The 27,756-nt window shown below is 38.2% G+C and overlaps 1 protein-coding gene across 2 annotated transcripts in view; it reads right to left on the bottom strand.

Annotated features, from left to right (window-relative positions):
• Nucleotides 1-208: 208 nt before the first annotated feature.
• LOC125236175 (malignant T-cell-amplified sequence 1 homolog) overlaps nucleotides 209-27,756 on the bottom strand; it is a 46,681-nt gene continuing 19,133 nt past the window's right edge. The window contains exons 1-5 of one of the 2 annotated variants that reach the window (XM_048142891.1): nucleotides 22,473-22,598; nucleotides 4,518-4,670; nucleotides 3,126-3,226; nucleotides 1,407-1,608; nucleotides 209-362 (exon numbers count right to left, since the gene is read on the bottom strand). In XM_048142891.1, coding sequence (XP_047998848.1) covers nucleotides 281-362; nucleotides 1,407-1,608; nucleotides 3,126-3,226; nucleotides 4,518-4,670; nucleotides 22,473-22,474 — 540 coding nt within the window. In that variant the 5' untranslated portion in view covers nucleotides 22,475-22,598 and the 3' untranslated portion in view covers nucleotides 209-280. Of the gene's footprint in view, nucleotides 363-1,406; nucleotides 1,609-3,125; nucleotides 3,227-4,517; nucleotides 4,671-22,472; nucleotides 22,599-27,756 lie in introns of those variants that run through there. The other variant, XM_048142890.1, reaches the window with a different exon arrangement.

Here is a 27,756-nt window from a genome sequence, read left to right as displayed (position 1 = left end):
AAATAAAATACAGTCTGTCATTTATGCCGCCAAACAACTTGTTTTGTGTAGATAACACACAAAATTCAAATTTTCTATGACTTGCACGATTAATACTTAGCGCCGCTTTGGCGCTTATTGTCCTGACAGAAATGACTCGACAAACTATATTTTACACAATATACCTACTTGCTAAAGCTAAGTAAATTGGAACTGAAACTACCAAATGTAAGCTAAGAAGTATTTATTAAAAAACTTAAAACGATATTAGATACAGTACTGATGATTTTGTGCGCACGATCTACTTCACAGGTTTCATTTGCCAGAGGCCGTCGTTGAGGTAGTGGCAGTTTTCTATGCCCACGCCCTTGTTCACCTTGGCTCTGAAAAAAAAATAGGTCGTTAGTGTCGGTATTAGTACTAGTAGGTACGATTTTTATAATTAATGAGATTTATCACTTTTATTATTTATTTATTTTTTTAATAAGTTCACACGGCATGCATTACAGCATAAAACACCAATACACCGAATAAACTAAAATGGACAAAAATATACAATTTCAAGAAAATATTACAACGACAAACAACATACAATGATTTACAGTATCATACACCGACCGTGGAAGGCCTATCATCCATCGTTTATCAGTTCGTACCCTAATATACATACATAAAAGAATTTAGATGTCATTCTAGCTCCGGATAACGCACTGTTAACGCCAAGAGTGGAAACACAACACAACCCAGGACAGTCAACATAACAGACCTACAGTGAACCAATGAGCGGCGGGCGGCAGCCCTTGCGACCAATCAGGAAAGGATACAGCAGTACCAGAGTTTCCCCTACGCGTCACTTCAAAAGAGCAGCAGCGCTCGCATCGTGGATCAGTGGAAAGAGAGGTCATCCCAATAGCAAAAGCGTGTTGTTTCCCCTCAGCCATTACAGCTACCACCTGCCCTTTTGGGATCATCCACATATTACGTCACACCAAATTTCAGGTTTTTGGACCCTTCCCCCCCCCTATGTCACGCTTTTTTGTATCCCTTTAACAGGGATTGTCACATTAGTATGACACCCCCCCCCCCCTCCCCCTTACACTGTGACGTAATATATGGATGACGCCTTTTCAACAGGCGACAATAATAGCAAGTGTGTGTTAATAGCAAATATGTCCGCCTCGGATTTGTCCGCCGGGCAAATCGAGGATCAGATCCGAGCGTTGCCCGGCGGACCAATCCGTACGTGTATGGCTAATCGCGGATCAGATCCGAGGCTTGCCCGGCGGACAAATCCGTACGTGTATGGCTAGTTATTCGGGCGCCGGGCAACATACATACATTAGGCTACACATGATGTTGGCTCCACTAAGTACGAAGCGAATGGCGCATTTGTTATAACAAGAATAGAGTGAAATAGGAAGTCTTACATATCATCAGTAGAAAGAGAAGTCATCCCAATAGCCAATGCGTGTTGCTTCCCCTCAGCCATTACAGCGACAACCTGCCCTTTTTCGACAGGCGACATTCGGGCGCCGGGCGAAGTTAGGCCGGGGCACATGATGTTTGCGCCGGATAGGACGAAGCGGATGGCGCCTTTGTCGACTTGCTGCATTGGTAGGAAGACTGGGTCTGAAATAAACAATGTTTTTTTTTAATAAAAGTAATTCAAAACACGACATTTGTTCCTGACTTGCCGGATGATATTGTTACTCGACGCTAGATGTCGGCTATGAAGATTAGAATGGCTGTGTTACGAAAATAATGTATGGAGAAAGCAGCAGGAAAATCTTAGTTACATTTGTTGTATTTGTTTTCATTATTATTAGCTAGTTGCTACATAAACTACTAACAGCCAACAGAAATCCAGATCAATCTACATAGCTAATCGTATTAGGATGAGAGCATACCTAAGTACTTTTGTGTAATGAATTTCGAGTACCCACGCCACTTAGCGGATTCATAGCAAATATTTAGGCACTAGCTTTTCCCCGCGGCTTCGCTCGCGTTAAATTCTAAAATTGCGGAATGCTCCCTACAAACTTCCACCCCCCATTTTAGGAAAGTGAGGGGTTAGAAAGAAGCAAAAAGTAGCCTATGTCACTCTCCATCTCTTCAACTATCTCCACTTAAACTCGCTCCGTTTTGCCGTGAAAGACGGACAAACAAACAGACAAACTTTCCCATTTATAATATTAAGTATTGACAAAGAGGATCGAGTATTATAGAGAGTTACTGTCGAAGTAAAATGTGTAATCACAGTGCATAGACTGCCATCTCTTGACCAAGGCTTAAAACTTTTGAACCTCAGTTTTGACAATTTGGCCCATATTCTTAGCTTGATATGTGTTAATTAATATTAGCGCCATCTAGCTGAGCGTACCCCAAAGGTGTAATGCCATCTAGGCCACCGTACCTTTTTCTGTATGGTACTGAGGTACGTTTTTAGGGTTCCGTAGTCAACTAGGAACCCTTATAGTTTCGCCATGTCTGTCTGTACATCCGTCCGTCCGTCCGTCCGTCCGTCCGTCCATCCGTCCGTCCGCGGATAATCTCAGTAACCGTTAGTACTAGAAAGCTGAAATTTGGTACAAATATGTATAACAATCACGCCAACAAAGTGCAAAAATAAAAAATGGAAAAAAATGTTTTATTAGGGTACCCCCCCTACATGTAAAGTGGGGGCTGATATTTTTTTTCATTCCAATCCCAACGTGTGATATATTGTCGGATAGGTATTTAAAAATGAATAAGGGTTTACTAAGATCGTTTTTTTTTATAATATTAATATTTTCGGAAATAATCGCTCCTAAAGGAAAAAAAAGTGCGTCCCCCCCTCTAACTTTTGAACCATAAGTTTAAAAAATATGAAAAAAATCACAAAAGTAGAACTTTATAAAGACTTTCTAGGAAAATTGTTTTGAACTTGATAGGTTTAGTAGTTTTTGAGAAAAATACGGAAAACTACGGAACGCTACACTGAGCGTGGCCCGACACGCTCTTGGCCGGTTTTTTTTTTCTTAGACTTTATCTGTCTATACGGAGTTATATATGTCTTTGGTATGGATTTAAGGAATGGTATCCATTCTGTGTTAATTTTTACATGTCTCAAAAACCCATGGCCGACGTTGGAAAGATGTAAATCTTACATTTATGCAGCAGTCTCAAGGTCGGCATCCAGGGTCCCTCGCGGTGCCTGAAGAAGAGCAGCTCGCCGGCGCTGTTCACCATTATCTCGATGTGGTCGTGGCTGGAAGGAGAGAGAACATCACACTCAATTATTAGATCCGGGAGAACATATTTTTATTTTTTTCTTACGAAAATTTAAAACGTAGGTAATGATGAATATTTAAAGCTCGGCCACACATGGGCGTTTTGAGAGCGTAGGCGGAGCGTTAGCGGAGTGTCAGCGAAACGCAATGATAGCGGTGCGCTGTGCGCCGGACGAACGCTGGCGTTGCGCCCAGCGGACGCCGGCGGGAACTAACGAGCGCGGATTGCGTGCGGAATGAGCGCGCGTTCAGGGCGCATTCCGCTACGCTATCAAAACGCTTTATGTGTGGCGGAGGCTTTATAGCTCAAGACTATAGGGCTCTAAAGAAAATTTGTACCCTTTAAGACCTCAGGTAATTAGTGCAAGCTTACACCTGAAGACTTGAGCTGCTGAGTAACGCTTAGGTATGCCAACAACAGCCATATTGTTTAGAATCTCCTACCTAGGATTTGACAGTCCTGAACGTGTCCTTCTTGGGCAGCACCTGGTCAATGTACTGCTCCAGATGCGGATACAACTCCAGCAGGCGAGCCCTGATGCCTTTCTGGACAGAATACTTGAGCTGCTGCGTGCCGCTTATGCTGTCTTTACAGCCACAGAGTTTACTACCACAACCGGTCCCATGGAACCGGTCCCAAAAAAGTTCACATGGAACAAGCTAGAGAATCTCCTACCATTTGAAAATCCTAAAGGTGTCTTGGGTGCCTTTCTGGATCGACCACTTATGCTCTCTTAACAGTCAAAATAGAGTAAACTGCCACAACCATGGGACAGTAAACGCAAAAAGTCAACAAGGAACAGTTAAAATTGAGAATCTCTTACCATTTGACGATCCTGAAGGTGTCTTTCTTGGGCAGCACCTGGTCGATGTATTGCTCGAGGTGCGGATACAACTCTAGCAGGCGAGCCCTGATGCGTTTCTGGACCGAAGACTTGAGCTGCTGCGTGCCGCTTATGCTGTCTTTACAGCCGCAGAGTTTACTGCCACAACCAGTCCCATGGAACCGGTCCACATGGAACAATTAAGCTGGAGAATCTCTTACCATTTGACGATCCTGAAGGTGTCCTTCTTGGACAGCTCCTGGTCAATGTACTCAGATGAAGATACAGCTCCAGCAGGCGAGCCCTGATGCCTTTCTGGACCGAAGACTCAAGTTGCTACGTGCCACTTATGCTGTCCTAACAGCCACAGACTTCACTGCCACAACCATGTGACCGTAAACGCAAAAAAGTCCACATGGAACAGTTAAGCTTGAGAATTTCCTACCATTTGACAATCCTGAAGGTGTCCTTCTTGGGCAGCACCTGGTCGATGTATTGCTCGAGGTGCGGATACAACTCCAGCAGGCGAGCCCTGATGCCTTTCTGGACAGAAGACTTGAGCTGCTGCGTGCCGCTTATGCTCTCCTTTTCGTCGAACCTGGAATCGAGATGGTAAAAGTTATTAATGTTTACTGGAGCCTGGAGCCTATTCTGTACTGAAATAGTACATTACGAGTGCCACGGGTACACCCCTATTTTTACACTAGTTTGACTGTACAGCCCGTGGCTTTAACATGTTTGTAGTGCCAGAACAAAAGCGCTTTTCGCAAACTAACGTTTACAATTTGTACAGTATATTTGAATATGTAATTTTGTTCCTTAGGTAGGTACAGTCGACTACAAAGAGATCTATCCACTTTTCACCTTATTGCACTGTAATAAGGTGAGAAAGTGGATACATCTCTTTGTACTCTCTTTTGACTTACAATTCGTAAATGTCGATCGAAGTAACATTTTTCTTCTCTACTAGGAACAAAGTGACACTTTTATTAGAAGACACGATTTCTTGACAATCTGGTAGGTACTCTAATAATATGCTCATAAGGTGACGTGAAAAACAGGATGTATGTGCTCTGATGATTTTATTTAAGTCCCTTGATATGCTCGAAACTAGAAATATATAAAATCACGCTTGTGTTAGCAAAAAAGGGTAGGCAGAGCATCTGGAACTGCTCAAGTTTTAGTACCGCTCTTAGCAATAAACAGGTTGCAAGAAGCAAAAATTGGAATATCGAAGTGACAGATTTCTAGCCCATCGCCTACCCTACGTCACAATTGAGCCCAAATACCATAATTGACTAGTACTCTTTATTATACTGTGCTTCTACGATACCCAAGGGAGAAAAGCACGTTGCTTCGCCTTCGCCACACGGGTCTACTATGCATTTTTTTATAATCATACGCACGTATTTTGGTACGTCAAGTAACAACGTAACTAACTACGTTATGTTATCAAGACGCACAGTTCAATGTCGTATCAATTTCCACTAATCATCTAAAGGGACATAACTCCATCCTCCCTGTTTACTAAAAGTAGACCTTAGAATGTAACACAAAAGGTTCATTATGAAACAAGTTTAGGAAAGAAGTAAGCCCTTTTGAAAAGTTGTGCTCATTTACCTACGCGCCAGTTGGTCACGTGTTTTTGTTATCTTTACGCAGAGTTCCAATCGGTTACCGGGGACGAGTGAAGTTAGAACATTACGATACAAGTGCTGAAAACAGAAAATTCGAAACGAGTCGCGATAAATGAAAACCGAAGGACACGGGTCACGAGTTACTAATTTTATTCTCTCTTCGCATGTGTATCGTATGACGTTTTACAAATTGTAAGAAGTGTTGACATGGGCTCATCAACTCATCATACCTACTGCGCACTACTCCGAGAAAGTAGCGCCATTAGTATCTACTGTACAGTCAGCAGCAGAAGTTCCGTAGCGTGCAAGGTGTTCAAAATGAACTTGACACGATCTTATTTTTAAGACAATAAGAGCGTTTTAGGATCATTGTGAAATTTGTGAACACCTTGCCCGTTACGTAACTTCTGCTGCTGAGTGTACCTAAAGTAAAGTCACTTTTGAAGTTGTTCTTTTTTGCTTTTTCTTTATGTGACAATAGAAAAGTTTAAAATTATGTACTTTCCTTCGTGCTGGAAATCGTTAGGCCGATAGTCCACTATCATATGTTTATCATAATGATCATACGTATCATGCCGTCCTTTTTCTTCAAAATCAAAAACTACTACTATGAAAATACTTTGCACTCTTGTGGATAAAAGTGCAATTTTCTCACACGTTTTTTAAGAATCAAGACTTCAAGAGATCGTTTGTGGTCGCTAGTCCACTATCATATGTTTATCATACAAATATGATCATAGGCAACATGCCGTCCTTTTTCTTCACGTTGGAGACAAAGGGAGGCATACAGACCTATGATCATATTTCTATGATAAACATATGATAGCGGACTATCGACTTATCAGCTGGTGTGGTGAAAATTATTTAAATTATAAACATAAAAAAAAATATATAAAAAAAAATCTTTATTTCCAATAGTTACATTACAGAATGAATGTTTAGAATCGGCCTCCACGCCATGCTGCTATTATTATTACCCCAGTGGCGACTCCCCCCGTAAACATCGTGGAAAGGTCACCGAAAGGGCAAAAATGGCGCGCTATCGCTATGTTGCTGGTTCCTATTCCTGCATGCACCTCTACATATTTTACAACATACTACTTTTCTAATCATAAAAAGTCCAAGATTTCTAAGAAAATGTTATCCACTCGTGGGAAGACTTACAGTCAACCAATTGGAACCCTAGGCCACTGTAGAACTATGTCATAGTGACGTTATAGATCATATTGTAAGAAATCTCTTACTGCTTGTCATTTTGACATGGTTGTAGAGTGGCCTAAGGGTTCCAATTGGTTGACTGTACAGTTCTGAAGCGTTTCATTTCAGTGAATCATAAATTGAGTTTGATAAACTATTTGTAAGTACGTATAAGTAGAATCACCAATTTTTTATCCACTTCCAATTCACATTATTATGCGTTATTAAGTAAGGTACAGCGGGGCAAATCCTGACTTGGGGGCATGGAAAATAATGGATCAGTTGCATTTGTCCGTACCTTCGACGTCCTTACCTACATTTTTGGTTCCATGTAACATGTAAGTAAAGTTTTGCGCAATATTAAACGTCTTAGATAGGTTAGATTGATTGCCATTTATCTATGAATACTACCTACATCCAAAACAGAAGTGTTTACCGTGACACACTAATGTTGATAAACATAAACATTGAACAAAGACCTTGGACAAAATCGATTGTTTTACATCACGCGGCTAACGGCAAGACTTAATATAATATCTCAGTGAGTATATAGTAAACACACCTTATTTGTGACTTTCTTTAGATAGCGGTTCGTTACGACCAAATTTTATAATGCCACATTCCTAAAACGTCGCAATGCCAAAACAGATTAGTCTCATAACTAAAACTTGAAATGACTTAAACCTACTTCTCAATTTACCGCATTCCCTTTCTTTACAGCGCTGTAATGGCATTTCTCCAACGCGAAACGAAAACAAAACGCCGCGAAAGGCAGTCTGGCTCTGGCGCGCCAATACACAAGAGCGATAGAGATAGATATCTACGAGCGTTTCGTTTCGTGAGCGTTTGTGCCATTCGGCTACATACCCAGCAGGGTCCTTTGAGGCCGTTCGGGTATTAGGTAAGCACTAAAGGGGGCTTGCGGTCTTTGCTTATTTTTGATGACATCGGGTTAGGGGGACGGAAGGCGGAACAACAATAGAAGAAGTTAGTAATATTCGTTTCCTGGGTGTTACTATTGATACTTTCCTAAACTGGAAAGAGCATATTGCTCGAATTAATAAATTGATTTCCAGTCAATGTTACGCTTTATCGATCTTATCGGGTACTTGTTCTGAAAATATTGTCAGAAATACCTATTATGCAAATGTTTTTCCACTGCTATCCTACAGAATTATTTTCTGGGGAAATTCTGTAGATGTAGAAAGTACTTTTCTTTTACAAAAAAGATGCGTGCGCACTATATACCGTATGAGTACTGAACAATCAGTTCGGAATGTATTTAAAGATAAATAAAAGACTACTCACTCTTACGGGTATTTATGTTTTAGAACTTTGTACTTTTGTTAAAAATAATTTCGAATATTTCGCTAAAAAATCGTCATTAAGAGACAATCTAAGAGAAAAGTACAAGTATAATTTAGTGTGTCCAAAGGCTAACAATACTTCCATTCATTCATTCATTCATTCATACAATCACGCCTGTATCCCATAAAGGGGTAGGCAGAACACATGAAACAGTGCCACTCTTGGCAAATAAGGGGTTGAAAGAAAACGAAACCGTGACATTGCAGTGACAGGTTGCCAGCCTCTCGCCTACGCCACAATTTAACCCATATCCCATAGTCGCCTTCTACGACACCCACTAACAATACTTTGTTCTACAAAAGCGCCTACTTTACTTCTATTAGAGTATTTAATGCCTTGCCTAATTATATTAAAATGTTAGATGGTAAGAAATTTAAATTTAAGTTGAAAAAGTTTCTTACGGTAAATGTTTTTTATTGCCTCAAAGAATTTTTCGAAGTGATGGAGGCAGATAGTGAAATGTATTAGATTCTAAGACGTTACAATGTATATAGTTGTTATTTATTCTTTAAGTTTCTATATTGTACGCTCGTAACGAGCAACTGTTGATACTTTGTTTTTGAAATATTGAACACCTTTATGTACACAGCTTACAATAAATAAATTACTTACTTACTTACTTACTGGCTTGATGATGATTATGTCATCCGTAGTTAATAACTTTTTTAAACAATTGGCTCGAAGTACGTGGTCACATTGTCTATTTGTCTAAACTTGAAGAACCAATATCTAGTTTATATATACAATATATACATATATTTATTATCATCATAGGTCATACTTTAACCCCTCGCATGTTCGTATTGACAAAACATATATTATGGGTAAAACACGTGCTTACAATATTTAAATAATCACACTATTCACACTGACTAAAATAGTTTGTCATAAAAGCCGCTGGCCGTATACAGATGAACGGATATCGTCTACAATGAAACAAAAATACTATAATTTGTTTAAAGCTGTACCTTACAACGTTACCAATAAGAGCTATAAAACCGCAAATTTAAAATCTGTCTCAATATGATAACAATATCGCTCAAAACGACTCTACTCAACTAAAAATACGGAATATAGTAGAAAAATAAGGATCGTTATATATGGAAGCCGAAAGGATGTGAAAAGTAATTTGGTACTAAATTTAAAATTACACGCTTCGATAGGCTTTTGGAATAGGACCAGGAGGCCACTGACGGTCAGTCCATCATCGTACGGTACCGGCATGTCAAAGAAAGCTTTAGTTTTCAGCACGGCATAGCATAGCAATTAACTATCGTGATTGGCGCTGCGACATAGACTACCCGTCCATATGTCATTAAGACAATTAGAAAAATGACAAAAGACGTGTGATCTACGTCACGGCCTCACTGGTAGCGAGATACAGCATTCGCCTGATTCACCATCAGCATCACCACAGTGACAACGACAGTCACACTGTGCAGTTCATTGCTTGTTCAACAAAGAAATATTGACGCTGAGTATATAATAATAATAATGTTACTTATCAACCCAGAAATAGGTACAGAATTCATATCAAGGGTCAATGTCCCTATGGTGCAATAGGCAACAGGATGTTTTGTTTTCCATAGGCAACCACGTCCACATGAACCACCTCTATAAGATGATTCGAGTGCTCATTTGGGCGTTTTCAAAATAAATCTCGAATAACGAATTTCACCAGATCTGGACGTGTGACGTAAAAGGACGATAAAGAAATGTGTCCCAAATTTTCCATACAAAATTCGAGTTTCCATACGTCACGCACGTTAGTAAGTTTATACTAAAATCGTGTCGCAAAAGGAAAAAATAATAGGACACATTTTTTTATCGCCAGGACCGAATCAGCTTGTGATTCTGAGAAGAATGGGCCCCCCCGACACGTCTAGATCTGGTGAAATTCGATATTCGAGATTTATTTCTGAAAACGCCCATTTACTATTATTTCATGAAAGTGATTTCACCTAAATTTCAGCGGAACGTGGCACGCAAGTCGCAAACGATACAATACAAATTGAGCAAACGTTATTTTATCGATTCGCCAATCGGAATGGCAATTTTGTACAGCTGTTAGTGTCACACGAAACCCGTTTTTATCAGCAAATGGAGAAGAATATTTTGCAGTGTGTTTGAGTCACTACATTTTAGTCTTGTCCTGTTTCTGGCAAAAGCAATAAAGTTAAGGTGACTAATGATGCCATTAAGCAAGCGCGGATTCCCCTGCCTTCATCGAAGACGCCGAATGTTATGCAGGTCAAATCTGCTAGTTTCCGTCTCTTGACTCTTTTCTAATTTAATTTTCGCTCTGCACCTAACAAAATATGAAGAGTTTTCAATAGTGGGTAAGTTTTATCAGATTTTCTTTCATGTCTAGTATTGGTAAATATTGTTAAGTACAGATTGCAGATGGGTAAGTTTATACCTGTATAACTTACATGTTTGGTTTACCTGTTAGTGTAAGTTGGTTGATAATAAATGAAATGAAATGAAATGTACGGCTACGACCAATTGCTGATCAATCAATCATTGTTAGACTGATAGCACGTGCGCAACTTTAAACCTCAAGCAAAGAATCTTTGACCTCAAGTGAGTAAATTATGTTACTATTAAAGAACTACTACTGTGAGTAATTGATGTTTCAGAATACGTTACTGGATAGCGTCCGATTCTGAATATTCTGATACATATTTTTAATTTGATGAGCTGAGAATCACTAGTTACGATTACAATTGTGGCCAGCAATTACGTAGGTTCCCAAGTTACGTAGGTATAAGTACCTAAATCCATAAATATTGTCACACAAAATATCTTCATCTTGCCTGTGTGGTGACGGGTTAAGAATTTCACCACCCCCTTTCTTCCCGTAGGTGTCGTAGAAGGCGACTATGGGATATGGGTTAAATTGTGGCGTAGGCTGGCAACCTGTCACGCAATGTCACAGTTTCGTTTTCTTTCAACCCCTTATTTGCCAAGAGTGGCACTGAAGCTTTAGTAGTTTCATGTGTTCTGCCTACCCCTTTATGGGATACAGGCGTGATTGTATGTATGTATGTAAAATATCTTCAAACGATTAGAGCAACAGATCGATATTAGCGTTTAAGTGATCACAATAATACACAGCGCTGTACGCCAGACATATTAGTTCAGGGTCAGAGCTACAATAGGAGTCTACTTAGGTTACCTACGAGAATGCCAGACGTTTCGGACAATAAGTAGGCTGGGCTTTATAAAGAATCGTCTGCATTGTATAAGTATTGTATTCTTATCACTTGCGTAAATTTATCTTGAAATAACGGTCTGCCATGGGTTAGCGGCAGGGCTGAAAATGGAATTGAACGTTTTAAACCACTTCTATGTAAGCGAAGAAGCGGCGGAATGAGGCTGGCTAGAGTGGCTAGTAAATGAACTGATCTAAAAGAGGGGCTCGGCTCATAACTAGCTGATTTGTCTGATGATCAATCTTAAACTAGATATAAATTGTATCTCCACCGAGTTTCTAGTGCAGAGTTCATGATATTTTAACCGTTTTTAAGTAATTCGAATTAAAGCACGTAAAAATAGAAACATTTCAATTTAACGATACATTTTTCCAGAAATGGCTAATATTAGAATTAGAACTGTACTAATGCTAACTGCCTTGTCTGATTTCCTTATCAGCAGCAGAAGGAATATTTCCCTCTTGATAGGTATTTAGCAATAAAATAATAAACCATTTAGGTAGTAGGGTGGCCCAAATTTACGTTGATAAAAGAATAGGGTAATGTTGAAATAAACTAAAATATCGAAGTTACCGAAAATATCTTTGAGCCTATTATATATATTGTATATTTTTACATTCACCAGGGATATTTCAACAGCATTTATGTCCATTTCGCAAGGTTTGCAATGTAGACCAATTTTGCAAAGACTTATTCCTACTTAAGTACATAAATTCACCTAACTTAAAACTATAAATTATAGTTTGTAATCAATCTTAAAACCATAGCCCGTTTATTAATTACGAAAGTCATACTTGAGGTGCAGCGGTATATATTGAGGTGTGATCGTGGTCAAACGTCTACCTATCCATACTAAAAAAAAAAAAATCGTTAATTTTTGGTTCTAACATTTGCGTTTGTACTTCAAAGCCAAAGGAGGATATTTTGAAGACAATTCGATTTATTTGGTCAAAAATTATTAAGGTTTTACATTTTAATTTGTAGGACAATGATTCGTGAAAGGAGTAAGGACAGAAAAATAATTATACAAACGTTTGTCAACGTATTTTTGGGCCACCCTGTAAAGGCTAAATATGAATTGCCCAAAGGTCAACACAAGGCATTTTTATAATTAATAACAACGCTATACTATCCTCATCCGACATTCCTTGCTTATCTACCTTGACTATAACAAATAATTATTATCGGGAAAATATACCTAATGAATAGTCTGACTATAGTGACTATACTTTAGAATTTTAACAAATCAACTAAGTTAACCTTTTATAAACAGTAAATCTGTGTGTCGCTTTTTGATAAAATATCGAGTTGGTTTGTTTTTTGCAAAACGTCAAAGGATGAGATGAGAGGCCATTTGATTCTTCAGAACTGATCGACCAATCAAGCTTCGGTTTTCAACAAAATATTTATCTGATCTTCTGAAGCGATGGTTCTTGGTAAAATTGTAGACTTAGGTGTTATTTTAAAACATGCATGTGTGCATCTCATACATAAAATAAGACAAAAGAAACCGCGTATGTTTGCAATGTTTGCACGAGTGGAAAGCGAATGCCAAGCGTCTCGCGTCTGTTACACTTTCCAAGGCGCACGCTAGAAGAGACTAATATAGCGCAGTATAATAAAGAGTACTATCGTACAGTATAGCCACTTCCGCTCCTCGCTGAGAGTGCCCCCCCACACGCTCTCGGTTACCTCACAGTTACCGCCTGTCAAAAACGCGAACAGTCGACCTGTCATATCTCACTCATACAAGCATGGTACGCGTTCAACTACACGAGCTTAGAATGTGTGCTAGGAACGCGCCTCTTTCATATATTTGATCGCCAGTATCCGAGGTGTGAATATAGTCTTGAGAAACTACTGGCATGATGACTTGACCCTAAAACGAAAGTGAAAATGATTCTTTGCTTAAAGTAAATGTATTCGGTAGTTCATTACTCATTAGGAACCGATATGAACTTTTGTATTGTTTGAAGGGATAATGGGAAAGGGATAAAATTGTCTGAGGGAAGCGTTTAATGATAGTAGAGTCCGAAATAGTCCAGATATTAGCTTATGCACCGATTCGAACCGAACAAAGTGTAAGAGTGTCAATATAAACTTCATTCATATTTCATACAAATTTAATAATGTCACACTCCTTCAGTGCTTACCCATACAACCATTTCAGTCGCAAAATCTTCAAATCAGTAACTAACTGTCAAATGTGACATAACGCGTGGTAACGTCGTGCAAACAATGCGACCGTATTGATACAATAACAAAATGTAGTCGTCGTGTGCACTCGTTACGGTAACAAAATGTGTACGAATTTGTGGCTGTCAATGTCACTGTCAGAATGACTTTTAACGACACTTTATTAGTCGACGTTTGCACACATAACGGTAACAACATGTGGACGAATTTGTGGCTGTCATTGTCACTGTCAGAACGGTTTCTGACAGTGACATTGATAGAATTTGTACACACATGTGTAGGTCTGATTACCGAACTGCTCCTAAACCACTGTATCCGCAAATGACAATCTGAAATACGAAGGTTTCTCAAACTGTCTTGTGAAGTTGTGGACTGGTTGCTTTGAATCATTTAAATATGAGCGAATTAAATAATAATAAACGACGACGACTATTTAAGCACTCTTCGACATTTTATAGAAATGTGGGAAAGTTAAGAAAAGTGCAGAATGATAATACAAATAGATAAGCACTTTATAGTTACTTAATGTATTACATATATATTTTTAATTCTTATTGATAAAAATGAAGTGTAGTGTTGCTTTACACAATAAAAGTAGGAATCAAATGAAATAGAGTAATTAATAGAATTTCTGTTGCGCAATGATAGTTTTTTTCAGTACAGATGCTGTTTTTTCTAACGCAGTAGTGCGAGCAAATCAAGCAATGATTCATTTCTTGTCTGGTCGAAACTCTTAGCTTAGATTTAGGTACTGAAAATCGTCGTACGATACACGTGCGAAAAGGACATTCACAACTCGTGTCGAAGTAAAACACTCCCTTCGTGCGTGTATTAATTTATCGCTACTCGTATCGATTTTCCTCTTTCCGCACTCGTATCTACAAGTATTTTGTTTGGGTTACAAAAAAAACACATTATTTACTCTACTACGTTTTATTTATGTCTCTTTCACATTACAAATTTGTAGACACTTATCTATACAAAAATCTTGACTTAAGAAGTACAGATCGCTGAAATTAATGTTGATAGTAATATTAATGACGACTACTTCAACAAGTGTCAATTGTGAAATGCCGCAAAATACTAGTTGCTCTATAGAAGACCATAATAATATGATCCCCGATCCTTTACAACCCAGCAGCTCGGTACGCACATTACAATTTTTTTTAATCTTCTTTAGTGAGGGCAACTGAGTACGACGGCATATTTTAATTGTTTATAAAGTTTGAGGATACCTGGAAAAAATTAATACATGAAGCCATTTTGAAAATATAATAAATATTCACTGCTTTCGGTCACGCGTGTACGCTGCGACCATTTTGCGACCGTTTGGTGACCGTTTGGCGACTGTTTTTTACATGGAATATTACCGTCTTAATCCATATTTTAACAACTTTATTGGTTTTCTAGGCATTATTTTTATTATTTCAGTATAGTATATGCACCGGAGCACTAAAACTTCACCAATCAATATACATAACACGCAAACACCGAGTAGTCAATAATATTATTACTGGTTAAACTGAGGTAAATTGATGGCGCGTTGATAAATTTAGACTTATTTTATGAAATCACTCGAGCAATTTAATTGGCCATGGTAATTAGCCCACATTATATTACAAATGCAAACAATATTTTATCTTTAACAAATTCTTACGCCATTACATTTTAATGTCAAATGATTTTATTTCTTTTTTACTTTGACGTCTCTGACAGTCGCCATTTGAAAAGAATGAAATGAACGAATGATTTTGGGAAAGTAGTCGCCAAACGGTAACAATGTGTGCAGGCGTAGTGCACACTTCTGTCACTTCTGTGACCATTTGTGCCTGTTACCAATCGTCCCCATTTGGGTCGCCGCGACTAAACGTCGACCGTACTGCGTCTAAGCATTGAGACCCGAAGACCTGTGTGTACACAAAATAGGAGGATTTGCGTAGGAACGGCGACCGATTATGGTTATATGGGATAGCCTAGGTATTAATGACATGCTGTTAGGGTTGTTGAATAGTGGATACGAATACGAGTAGTTCAATAATTTAGTCATATTTCAGAACAAGGATATCAATGCGTTATAAATCACTCTTGTATAATAACTTAAAGTGAACGATGTTCCGAGCTCATATAACCCGGCAACCTTCAAATCAAGAGTGAACAGGCATCTTCTGGGCGAGCTCACTCCATCGTAGGCCACGTCTTTGCCTTTGGCTAGTCTGGTCAAGTCAAAAAAATGTATATTTTCACCCAGGACACCCTAGGATCCAGCGAACCATCGTCGGTAAAAGCCCAAAAATTAACGGATTATCGATTAACGTTAACTTGCGTTAAAGTCGAAATGTATTCTTTAACGATTAACGAAGTTAACTTTTTGAGTAACGGATTAGCGATTATCGAAGTTAACTATTTGATTAACGGTGCCCAGCTATGTCGATTAGTACTATAAAATTAAATTAAATAGATACGATTATTACGATTAGACCATTAAAGTCGAGTGGATCATGTCACAATATCGGCTTCGATTCGATGACATAACTAGAATCCACTAAAACGTATCAATAAAGACCTAAACCCGTTCTCAACTAATAAGGTTGTCACAGGTCAATGACATATTTCGACACGAGTATAGTATAACCAGTCCTCACTGTTGGTAAGTTAGCAGATCGGTGTCAAACACGAGAGAAACGGATCAACTAATACTCATTTATACGTTCCAACTCGGGGATCATTCAGTATCTGTAACAGACGACGTAGCCAAAATGACAATAGTAGAATTCGTTGATGACGCCGATCGAAACGGGACGCAGTCTGGCTCGGTCGAGCCAATATGGAAGAGCGATAGAGATAGAGACAGCTAGCTCTAGCTACGATAACGATATTCAGAATCTATTTTTAACTTTTACTGAATAATAAATAGTTCTAATTTTAAAAACAAAATGCTGGTATTGCTGGGTCTCAGGGTGACGTGCAATGCGCAACGTAGCAGAGAGCTGCCGCTAACACCGAAAATAGAAATTTCCTTCAAAGGCAGACAAATATGTGACTGTTTTGGCTCTACAAAATATCGTATGAAACATTTTTGCGATAATCGTTGTGTAGGTGTATACTTAACATGATGTCTGTTACTGCATACTATGCAAACGCCCTATACCTAAATACTGAACCAAAGACATATGTAACTCCGTAATAGATGGATAAAGTCTAAGAAAAAAACGTACCTCAAAACCATAAAGAAAAAGGTACGGTGGCATAGATGGCGTTACACCTTTGAGGGACGCTCGGCTAGATGTCGCTAATATTAATATTTGACATTTTATCATTTTTAACACATATCAAGATAAGAATATGGGCCAAATTGTCAAAACTGAGGTTCAAAAGTTTTAAGCCTGTGTCGAGATATGGCAGTCTATGCACTGTGCTTACTGCTTACACATTTTACTTTCACTGTAACTCTCTATATTCGATCCTCTCTGACTGTACTGATAGAAGGGCCACACACGTCGACATGCGTCCTATTTAGGTATGGTCCTAGGACAGAGGAAGTGTCCTATTATTGGATGTGTGTGGCCTTACAATACCAACATAAAGGACAGTATGGACACCTTCTTACCGTCGCGTCGGAAGCAGAAAATGTAACTGGATTTAGAGCTTGAAGCGACTCAGATATAAATATTATAGTAAGTATTTATAGTATATCTACTTGGCAGGAAATATTATGAATTTTGATGTAAAGTAGTAGGTACTTACTATACACCCTGCTTTTATTGAATTCCGTTAACTTTAAGGGATGGTTTTTTAGACCAAATACAATTAATTTCTCTAAGCGTCTTACGGTTATCGAGTTATTAAAAAAATAAAAATAATTACTGAACACGTGTGTGACAGCCTTTACCACTTCCTAATGTTATTTGTTTTGACAAGAGCCGTCCATCAGTTGACACTAACTTGAATATTATTCTTAAGGGTCTCTCACACTAATCAATTTATGTATTATGTATGAAAACGATGAAAAAAATTTTTTTGCCTATTTAACTAAAAGTGATATATACAGGGTGGTTCCTGATAACGAACGACATGTCGAATTTAACGGAAAACAAAAAAAAACACGGTGTATAGCAGGTAACGTACTACTTATAGTGTATTTTAACCGACTTCAAAAAAAGGAGGAGGTAGTAGTAGTAAAACACTTTATTGTACCAGAAAATAATACAACACACAGGAAAAAGAGCTTATTACAAGTACAAAGGCGAACTTATCCCTTTAAGGGATCTCTTCCAGTTAACCTTTGAGCAATTGAGGGAGAATTGGAGATGGTAGGCATACAGTACAAACGGCGCAGGAAACGGATTCTAGGTAATAATAAATTATAACTTACACTAACATGCAATATATACGAATAAATACATAATATACAACTATACAAATAGCAAATGATATAAATATATACATATATAATATATAAATTAAATATATATTTATATAATAAAAACGACAACTACAAAACCGCATACATATCCAATACCTTAGTTTTCATCAGAGAGCCAAAGCGAGAGAGAGGTTCTTATTTCTTAGCATTTATCCAGTAGTTTTATCTACTATTTAACATGTGACATAAGACACGAGACTTTCTCTCCACGTGTTTCAAAGACAGGCGAGGCCTGTGTGTAATCTTATTATAGCTCACGTTTTACTGTGTTATCAATACGATACGAACGATTTCGTTAATCTCTAAGCGACTAATTTATTTTACTATAATTATTACCAACCTCATTACTTATACATAATTATTTAGGTATTAGAAAGAGCGATAGAGAGGCAGATAAATGCTTTTCTGGATATTTTATTCCTGACTGTACATCTGTAAAATCATCAGCAGATGTACATATCTAACCGGCTACATAAACTACTTTGTGTTAGACAAGGATAATTAATATAGAACTAGCTTTTGCCCGCGGCTTCGCTCGCGTTAGAAAAAGACAAAAAGTAGCCTATGTCACTCTCCATCCCTTCAACTATCTCCACTTAAAAAATCACGTCAATTCGTCGCTCCGTGTTTCCGTGAAAGACGGACAAACAAACAGACACACACACTTTCCCATTTATAATATTAGTATGGATAAGTAGGTACATATGTGTATGTTATGTACCTACTTATTTAAAATGCACCACAAAATTCGCATACACGCCACAAGCCACACTTGACACGTGACATTCACGTACGCATATCGCAGAGGGTTTTAACCCGGCTCCAGTGGTTTTCTATCACAAAAGTCATTTCTATCTGAAATACTAAGCTGCGTTTTCACATAGTGTTCAGTTCAGGGTACGTAGCCGAATGGCATCAACGCTTACGGAACGCTCACGAACCGAAACGCTCGTAGATATCTATCTCTATCGCTCTTGCGTATTATCGCGACAGAGCCAGACTGCCTTTCCCGGCGTTTCGTTTTCGTTTCGCTTGACAGAAATGCCATTCGGCTACGACCTACGACACCTGAACAGTTACGTTCTGAGTGAGCATTCATTCGTTCGTGCGCAGATGAAAACACTTGACTTCCGTACCTTTATCGGTGCATTTATCTATCTCTATCGCTCTTGCATATAGGCGCGACAGAGCCAGACTACATTAAATTTTGGCGTCGCAGAAATGCCATTCGGCTACGGCACCTGAACAGTTCTGTTCTGAGTGAGCATTCGTTCGTTCGTGCGCAGATGAAAACACTTGACTTCCGTACCTTTATCGGTGCATTTATCTATCTCTATCGCTCTTGCGTATTGGCGCGACAGAGCCAGACTACATTAAATTTTAGCGTCACAGAAATGCCCTTCGACTACGGGGCCAGAACAGTGAAATGAAAACGCAGCTTTACGGAAACAGGAAAATCGACTACCCATTCAAATCAGATCACTTTTGGAACTGTCAAAACCATTGGTTACTATGGAATTTATAGGGAAAAAACAAACGAAAAAATCCAAAATGTGTGGACTTTTTACTGGACTAAAAAAACCAGCACCTGTATAAAAAATCTGCTTATCGTTTCCTACTCTATAAAAGTAGAAAAACAAAGTCTTGAAAGGTAGAAGACGGGACCTCTAAGCAAGCGTTCCCACTTAAGCGTCGCGTGTCTCGGGGCGCGCAACGGACGTCCGCGCCACGCCACCTGAGTGTAATTCAAAAAACGTCTCCTCAGTACATTTTGTATAGGAAGGACGTAAGACGCGCCGCCAAGCGGCTTCCTATACAAAATGTACTGAGGAGACGTTTTTTGAATTACACTCTGGTGGCGTGGCGCGGACGTCCGTTGCGCGCCCCGAGACACGCGACGCTTTGATGTGGCCGGTCCCTAATAGTTTCTGAGAAACAAGATACTTACCTATTTTTGGGTCCCATACAAAAAAAAACAGACTATTTTTTTCTGCTGTATTCCACATTCACCTTATATAATTCTCTATCGGATGGCGTTTTTCAAAAAATGACTTTCTGAAAAAAGTGCGAATGTCCTCTTTTCGATCCATCCAGCCCACCGAGTGACGTGTGACAGCATTTGTCGCGCCGCGACTGCCACGAGTTATCCCGCGTGTAATTCTCGTGTGCTAGGCGTGCTGGTGCTTTATTTCATGCTTGGTGTAAAATAATTTATTCAGCAGTCAAATCCCTCTCTTAATCAACGTGATCATACTTTACGAGCTTTGCTCTTGACGGTGAAGTAATTGCCAGTCCAGTCTTTTAATTTGCTCAGCTGTTTTCAGCAGAAATTATTGCATACGAAGCATTAGGACCCTTCTGTATTGGAAAACCACATATAATTAGGCATAAATATATACATAAACAATTAATAAACACGTGACTTGATATGTACATAAACAATTAATAAACACGTGACTTGATAACCATATGACCTCGTAACCACGATATGCCACAAAAAGTCGTAACAGCCATTGGAAAGTAGTTTAAAAGTTGACTTTATCATAAGGAGTTAAGGTAAAGTATTGCATGAGTTTCCTGTGGCTGTTACAAATGTGAAATGTGGATGATAATGTCACAGTCACAGTGCACGCGTCAGCCAGTAGGAAAATTTGACTTGTTTCATTTTAATGACAACTGGTCAAGTGATCAAAGGTCAGCTTAAGGTTCGGTGCAATCGCAGTCAAATAATGACTTTGTATACAACGTGTTTCCGGTATCACTCAAAACCTCAGACACCCCAACTGATTTTTATTTTTTTAAACTCATCTAGAGTATTCATCTTTTAATCTTATGGTTACTTTTTTTAAATTGAATTTTTAATTTTCTGTACAGCTCTACTTGACTTTTAGCTCTACACTCAATAAAATAATTGCTAACTACCATCATAAACCATAAGACTATTTATTTGTGTACGTTATTGCAACGACATAAGGTTTACCAATAAACAGCTAAGATGTCACTGTAAAACACTTTAAAGCTTCGTCACAGTAAACTTCAAATTGGACAGGTAATCGCAATAAGCAAATTTAAACCCAATATTCAAAATGACAAGGTTGTAATTAGGTACGAGTTCAATTTGTTATGACTTATGATAAACATTAAGATTAAACTGACAAACAACGTCAAACTAGTAGCGGAAAAAATAATCGTCCAAGTAACCAGCCAGTATTAATACCCCTAAATACTGAAAAAGGTAAACAACTTCTAGCAATGCGATGTACACAATGTTGTATTACGAGTACAATAGAATGGGCACGTAAAAAATAACTAATAATACTAATTTAAATAAAAATATTACCCCCATCAAGATATAGCTCAATCGATTCTACTCTCGATTCTGAACAAACTGTTTTCAGGTTTTTAGTGTTAAGTGAAACACGGTGTAGAACAAAGCGTTAAAATGTCACGAACAAAGTATTTTCTACTTCTATATGATATTTATGATTAATGACACCGTTTCACAAGTAAAATAAATACATGTACTGAAGTCACGAGATACTATGGAATCGCGCACGAGAACGCAACTTATGCTAGCAGGTGGCAGTAGGTCTGATAGCCTGATACAAATGACACAATATATTATATGAGAACAGTCAAAAGTGCTATCAATTCTAACAAATATCTGATGCCGCCTCTCGATCGATCGTGGGATTAGAGCTCGTGTTTAGATATTTTTGAGTACCTCTGCCGCTTAGATAATATATCTGATAACGACAGTGGTCACATAGGGGTCATCGAACGTAGTTGCAATCTTGCGAAGCTTACAAGATGCACACGACATACAAAACCATGTTGTTACAACAGTTAGATACTTAGTGGAAAGGACTTTGACGTTTCAGTGTTTTTATTTAAAAAAAAAAAACAACACGTTATATTTCGCAATTACGTAAAGGTTGCTTACGTATCCGTAATTGCATTACGTATTTTATTAAACACGTCCGTTACTCCAAATTCTACTCTTTGCAGAATTATTACATATAATTAAACCGATTTAAAAGAGCCATATGCGACGTTATTTAGGAGTCACTTTCTCTCAAAGAGAAAATCTTAATAACATTGCTACCTACATGTACAAAATTTGCACAAACGAGGACAAGTGTATGGGAGAAGGCAATGAGTTAGCTGCCGAAAGCAGTAGTTTTGATCTGAATGCACTTGCTGTATTTTGCAGCAATCAAGAATTCAGGATATACAAATTTCATATAAATTTCACCGTGTGCGTGCAAGTACGTGTATTTTGAAGGGATTTCTATTAGTCCTGCTGAACAACTCGGCCATCCTGATTGATTCGTTGTTTAGTCATTTTAATTTGCTATACTTACATAGGTAGGTCTAGATCTCGTGTATTTTGTCTTAACCACTTCCTCGGCAGCCGACAGACTAAAATAGATTTTACTGCATGCCCGTCTAGCTAGATCTACGCTGAGTCCCGACAAATTAAGTGCCGCAAGAGGCAAAAGTAACGTCACAGATAAAATACTAAACAATAACAGAATTCTAAGAAACTTCAACAGACTTTATTTTCTAAGAAGCTTAAAAACATGAAACCCTATCTAAAGCTGCTTATTTACTTCATCAATAATCTTTCGTCCAACCTTGATGCGTGTTCAAAGTTCATTTTTGTATTTAGTTTAAGTTTATAGATTGCTTTATCTATTTTTATATTTCTTATCACACGTGATATGGTTTATGCCTACGTATTAGTTTGTTTCATTTTCTGATAATATATGTAGGGCATGCAGAACCGGACCGGTTCCAAGAATTTCATTTCCCGGTTCTAAGTGGGACTGGAACCGGGAGTCCCGGTTCTTTCCCGGTTCTTAGTATTTTTAGGGTTCCATGCCAAAAGGATTCAAAAACAACCCTTATGGCGCGATTCTCTCCGTCTGTCTGTGTGCTTTGCTTTGAGAGAATTAGCACATTGGATTGGAAATAATTAACAAATTTTTGGCCTATACCTTACTGTGGTTTGTTTAATTTATACATATAAGGAAGTACAATACTAGTAGTACCATGGTTTGCAAGCAATGTTGCAAATTCCATTATGTGCAATAATTATCATGTTTATCTTGTCAGATTCAACTTAACTAATGATTTACAAATATTATTAATGCCATTGCACTAATACAAATGCAGATGCAATTAAATAAAAAAAACGGATATTTCGAAAAGAACCGGGAGCATCGGTTCCTAATTTTTTAGTCCCGGTTCTTTCGCCACCATAAAATTACCGGGATTTCCCGGGAAATCGAGAACCGGGAAATACCGGGAGCATGCCATAAATATATGTGTATAACAAAAATGCCGCGTGCCGTACTGCAGTATAATGACAATTGCTAACACATTCGAAATGCAAAATTTTTAAAGTTGAGATTTCTAAAAATTCTAACTGTCGACGGAATTTCTTTCGTTCATTATCCAGTCATGTCATGAATGAATGAATTAAGTATTACTTCGGGATATTTCATCAAATCGTCCTACCCCATATGTATTAATTTATAATAATATAATAGTTTCAAGGATTGCTGTATTTTTAAATAAAATAATTAATTTAAGTGGGGAACTGGGTCAATCGAATTGAATAAGACAAATGAGCGCAAAACTAACAAACTGATTAACATTTGGCAGAATGCCATACCATCCAAATTTTCAAACAAATCTCGTCTCTTTTAAATTGAGAGAGCTGTAAGATACACGTACAGCACAACTGCTTCTTTGTAATCTCCAAAAAATACCTAGGAGAGTAAAGAAATATCTCAGATCACATTTATCATGTAAAAACCCAACAAACATAATCTGAAGCTTTTTTATTTAGTGGCCAAGGTGCGTAGTGTGCGTACTTATACTATTTTTGTGTTCTAATACTCAGCCGGGAAGCGGTAGCTTCGTTTAGCGCAGTCGCGATGAGCGCCCTGTTTTTTAAGGTTTTGATATGAACTTTAGTACCTATACCGAGTGAGGTATTGTTTTTCTATGACATAAGCAGCAGACGAGCCGCCTGATGGGAAGCAGTCATCGCCGCATTGACATCAGCGACATTAGGGGAGCCAGTGCAGCCACTTATGCGTTGCCGACCTTTGAGAACCCTAAATACCTGCTTCTTGAAGAGCCCCATATCATAGCGCAAGAACCGAGGACACGGCAAGTTCGCGAATGGCGAGCATCTTTCTTTGTCACTCTGTTATAGTAAGTAACTAAGTAGTAACGAGAAAGATGCCAGCAATATAATAGATCAAAAATAAAATGTATCGCATAATTGCCAATGGAAATAAAAAACGTTTTTCGGAATTTGCCAGTCGCTTTTCGGTGAAGGAAAACATAGTGAGGAAACCGGACTAATTCCAATAAGGTCTAGTTTACCCTTCGGTTTGGAAGGTCAGATGTCAGTCGCTTTCGTAAAAACTAGTGCCTATGCCAAATCTTGGGATTGGTTGTCAAAGCGGACCCCAGGCTCCCATGAGCCGTGGCAAATGCCGGGATAACGCAAGGAGGATGATGGAAATAAAAAAATTGTTCAAGAAGTTTTAAATCCAAATATATAAAAGAAGAAGCTGACTGACTGACTGACTGACATATCAACGCACAGCCGAAACCGCTGGTCCTAGAGATTTCAAATTTGGCACGTAGGTTCCTTATATAGGGTAGAGGAGCACTAAGAAAGGAATTTTCAAAATTCACCTCCTAAGGGGGTCAAATGGGGGTTCAAAGTTTGTATGGGGAAACAAGATTAGTTTGCCTATTTTATTCGAAACTTCACAGGAAGATTCCTTATGACATATGACTGAATACGTGTTTCAGGTTTTTTGAAAATTTAACCCCTAAAATGGTGAAAAGGGGGTGATAAAGTCAAAAAATCAATATGGGTATCGTTTTTATGGTTTATCGGGTCGCTGATCACGATAAATACAACGTTTTTAAAATCTAACGAGGCGGAATTGAAATACCTTCTCCTCTTCTTGTGGTGCAATGGGGTTTAAATATCAAAAAAATATATAAAAGAAGATATTGACTGACTGACTGACATATCAACGCACAGCCGAAACCGCTGGTCCTAGAGATGTCAAATTTGGCACGTAGGTTCCTTATATATATATATATATAGTGTAGAGGATCACTAATAAAGGATTATTCAAAATTCGCCTCCTAAGGGGGTCAAATGGGGGTTCAAAGTTTGTATGGGGAAACAATGTTAGTTTCACTGTTTTATTCGAAACTTCACAGGAGGGATCCTAAAAACATATGACTAAAGACGTGTTTCAGGTTTTTTGAAAATTTAACCCCTAAAAGGGTGAAAAGGGGGTGATAAAGTCAAAAAACTAATATGGGTATCGTTTTTACGGTTTATTGGGTCGCTGATCACGATAAATACAACGTTTTTAAAATCTAACGAGGCGGAAGTGAAATACCTTCTCCCCTGTTGTAGTGCAATGGGGTTTAAATATCAAAAAATATATAAAAGAAGAAACTGACTGACTGACTAACTGACATAATATACTCGTATCAACACACAGCCGAAACCGCTGGTCCTAGAGATTTCAAATTTGGCACATAGGTTCCTTATTTGGTGTAGAGGAGCACTAAGAAATGATTTTTCAAAATTCTCCTCTTAAAAGGGTGAAATTGGGGTTCAAAGTTTGTATGGGGAAACAAGATTAGTTTGACTATTTTATTTGAAACTTCACAGGAGGATTCCTAAAGACATATGACTAAGTACATGTTTCAGGTTTTTTGAAAATTTGACCCCTAAATGGGTGCAAAGGGGTAAAGTCAAAAACACAATATGGGTATCGTTTTTATGGTTTATCAGGTCGCTGATCACGATAAATACAACGATTTTAAAATCTAATGACGTGGAAAAGAGATTTTCTCCCCTGTTGTTGTGAAATGGGGTTAAAATATCCAAAATAGCCATAAGTATAGCTTTAGTTTTCATCTTTACTTCTGGTTCAAGAGATTTCAAATTGACACGGAAGTTCCTTAGAGGAGCACTAAGAAAGGATTTTTCAAAGTTCACCTCCTAGCATGATAATTTGACAGGGGCAAGGACAGGGACAGGGACAGGGACGGGGACGGGGACGGGGACGGGATAGGGTTAGGGATAGGGATAGGGATAGGGATAGGGTTAGGGATAGGGATAGGGATAGGGATAGGGATAGGGATAGGGATAGGGATAGGGATAGGGATAGGGTTAGGGTTAGGGTTAGGGTTAGGGTTAGGGATAGGGATAGGGATAGAAATAGGGATAGGAATAGGGGACGGGGACGGGGATAGGGATAGGGGAGGGACGGGGACAGGGACGGGACGGGACGGGACGAGGACGGGGACGGGGACAAGGATAGATCTTTATCTTTTCAATATTATTTTAACCTATTAATAACTTAATGTTAATTAGTAATTTTCTTGTGGACATTTATTTTACCTATATATATATTTTTTTTTTTAATGCATCTTTTAATGAATTATTATTCTTTAAATTGTGTTATGTAATTGTATTTTTTTCTTCCTCCTCACTATTTTGACAAATGAATTATTGAATGTTATGTTTCTCTAAATATTATGTTTTGTTATTGCATGCATGTGAATATTATGTTTTGATCTTGTGTGCCTAGATTTAAGATTCAAACACAATGTAATATTGTTAATGAATAAATAACTGTGAACTGTGATAGAGATAGGGACGGGGATAAGAATAGGGATTGGGGTCGGAATAATCGGTCGGCAATCGATATCTAGGCAGTGTAAAATGCAGGTGGCTCAGTGGGAAGGGATTTAGTAAGTAGGCATCGGCGAGTATCCTGCATCCGTAATAACTATTACATTCAATGTGCTGTAAGAAGATCGTTGTTTGCTTGCCTTTTATATGTTTACGTTTGCAATAAGTATAAGCAAAATGGAAAAAATTGTAAGCGATAATGCAAGGAAGTACTTTTTACCCTACCGACCATAGCGTCGAGATACTGGCTATGTGGGTTGTATGAAGTTTCCCCAGTATAAATATTTATATAGGTAAAATACATACATATTCGTACCTACTACCTACGCTGTGGACGCTGTGTAACAATTCTACAATCATTGCAAGAATTTCTTTTAAAACAATAGTAATATGTGTAAGGTACAGTCAGCCAAAAAAGTGGTTTACCACTTTTCGATCAATAGAGTCGAAAAGTGGGAAACCACTTTCTTGGCTGACCGTACAGCAAATAGATCAGTTACAATGGCCCCCCCCAGTCGAAAATTGCCCCGCTTTACCTTATCGAAATCATCGCGGACAGATGTACCTACAAAGAAATCTACGGATCCAAATGAAAATCTTATTTTTTGTAAACGTTTCAATAAGAATACTTTTATTACGCGGGCGAAGCCGCGGGTAAAAGCTAGTAATATACTATTTATTCAGACCTACAGCAACAGAAATACCAAGTAAATTCACAGATACAATACAGTTTGAACCAAATTATTAATAAAATATTCATTATTCACGCTTTTCAATTAGTAGTTAATTGCCAGACAGACATGTCTTTACAAGAGAATGCCTTTGACACGTGACGGGTGAACTAAACTGAAATTCAAAGGAAAGTCAACAAGTTTGCTATAGAAATGATCTGT

This window comes from Leguminivora glycinivorella, chromosome 18 (genome assembly GCF_023078275.1).
Source record: "Leguminivora glycinivorella isolate SPB_JAAS2020 chromosome 18, LegGlyc_1.1, whole genome shotgun sequence".
In the NCBI taxonomy this organism is placed as follows: domain Eukaryota; kingdom Metazoa; phylum Arthropoda; class Insecta; order Lepidoptera; family Tortricidae; genus Leguminivora; species Leguminivora glycinivorella.
This window is presented reverse-complemented; position numbering and strand designations above follow the sequence as displayed.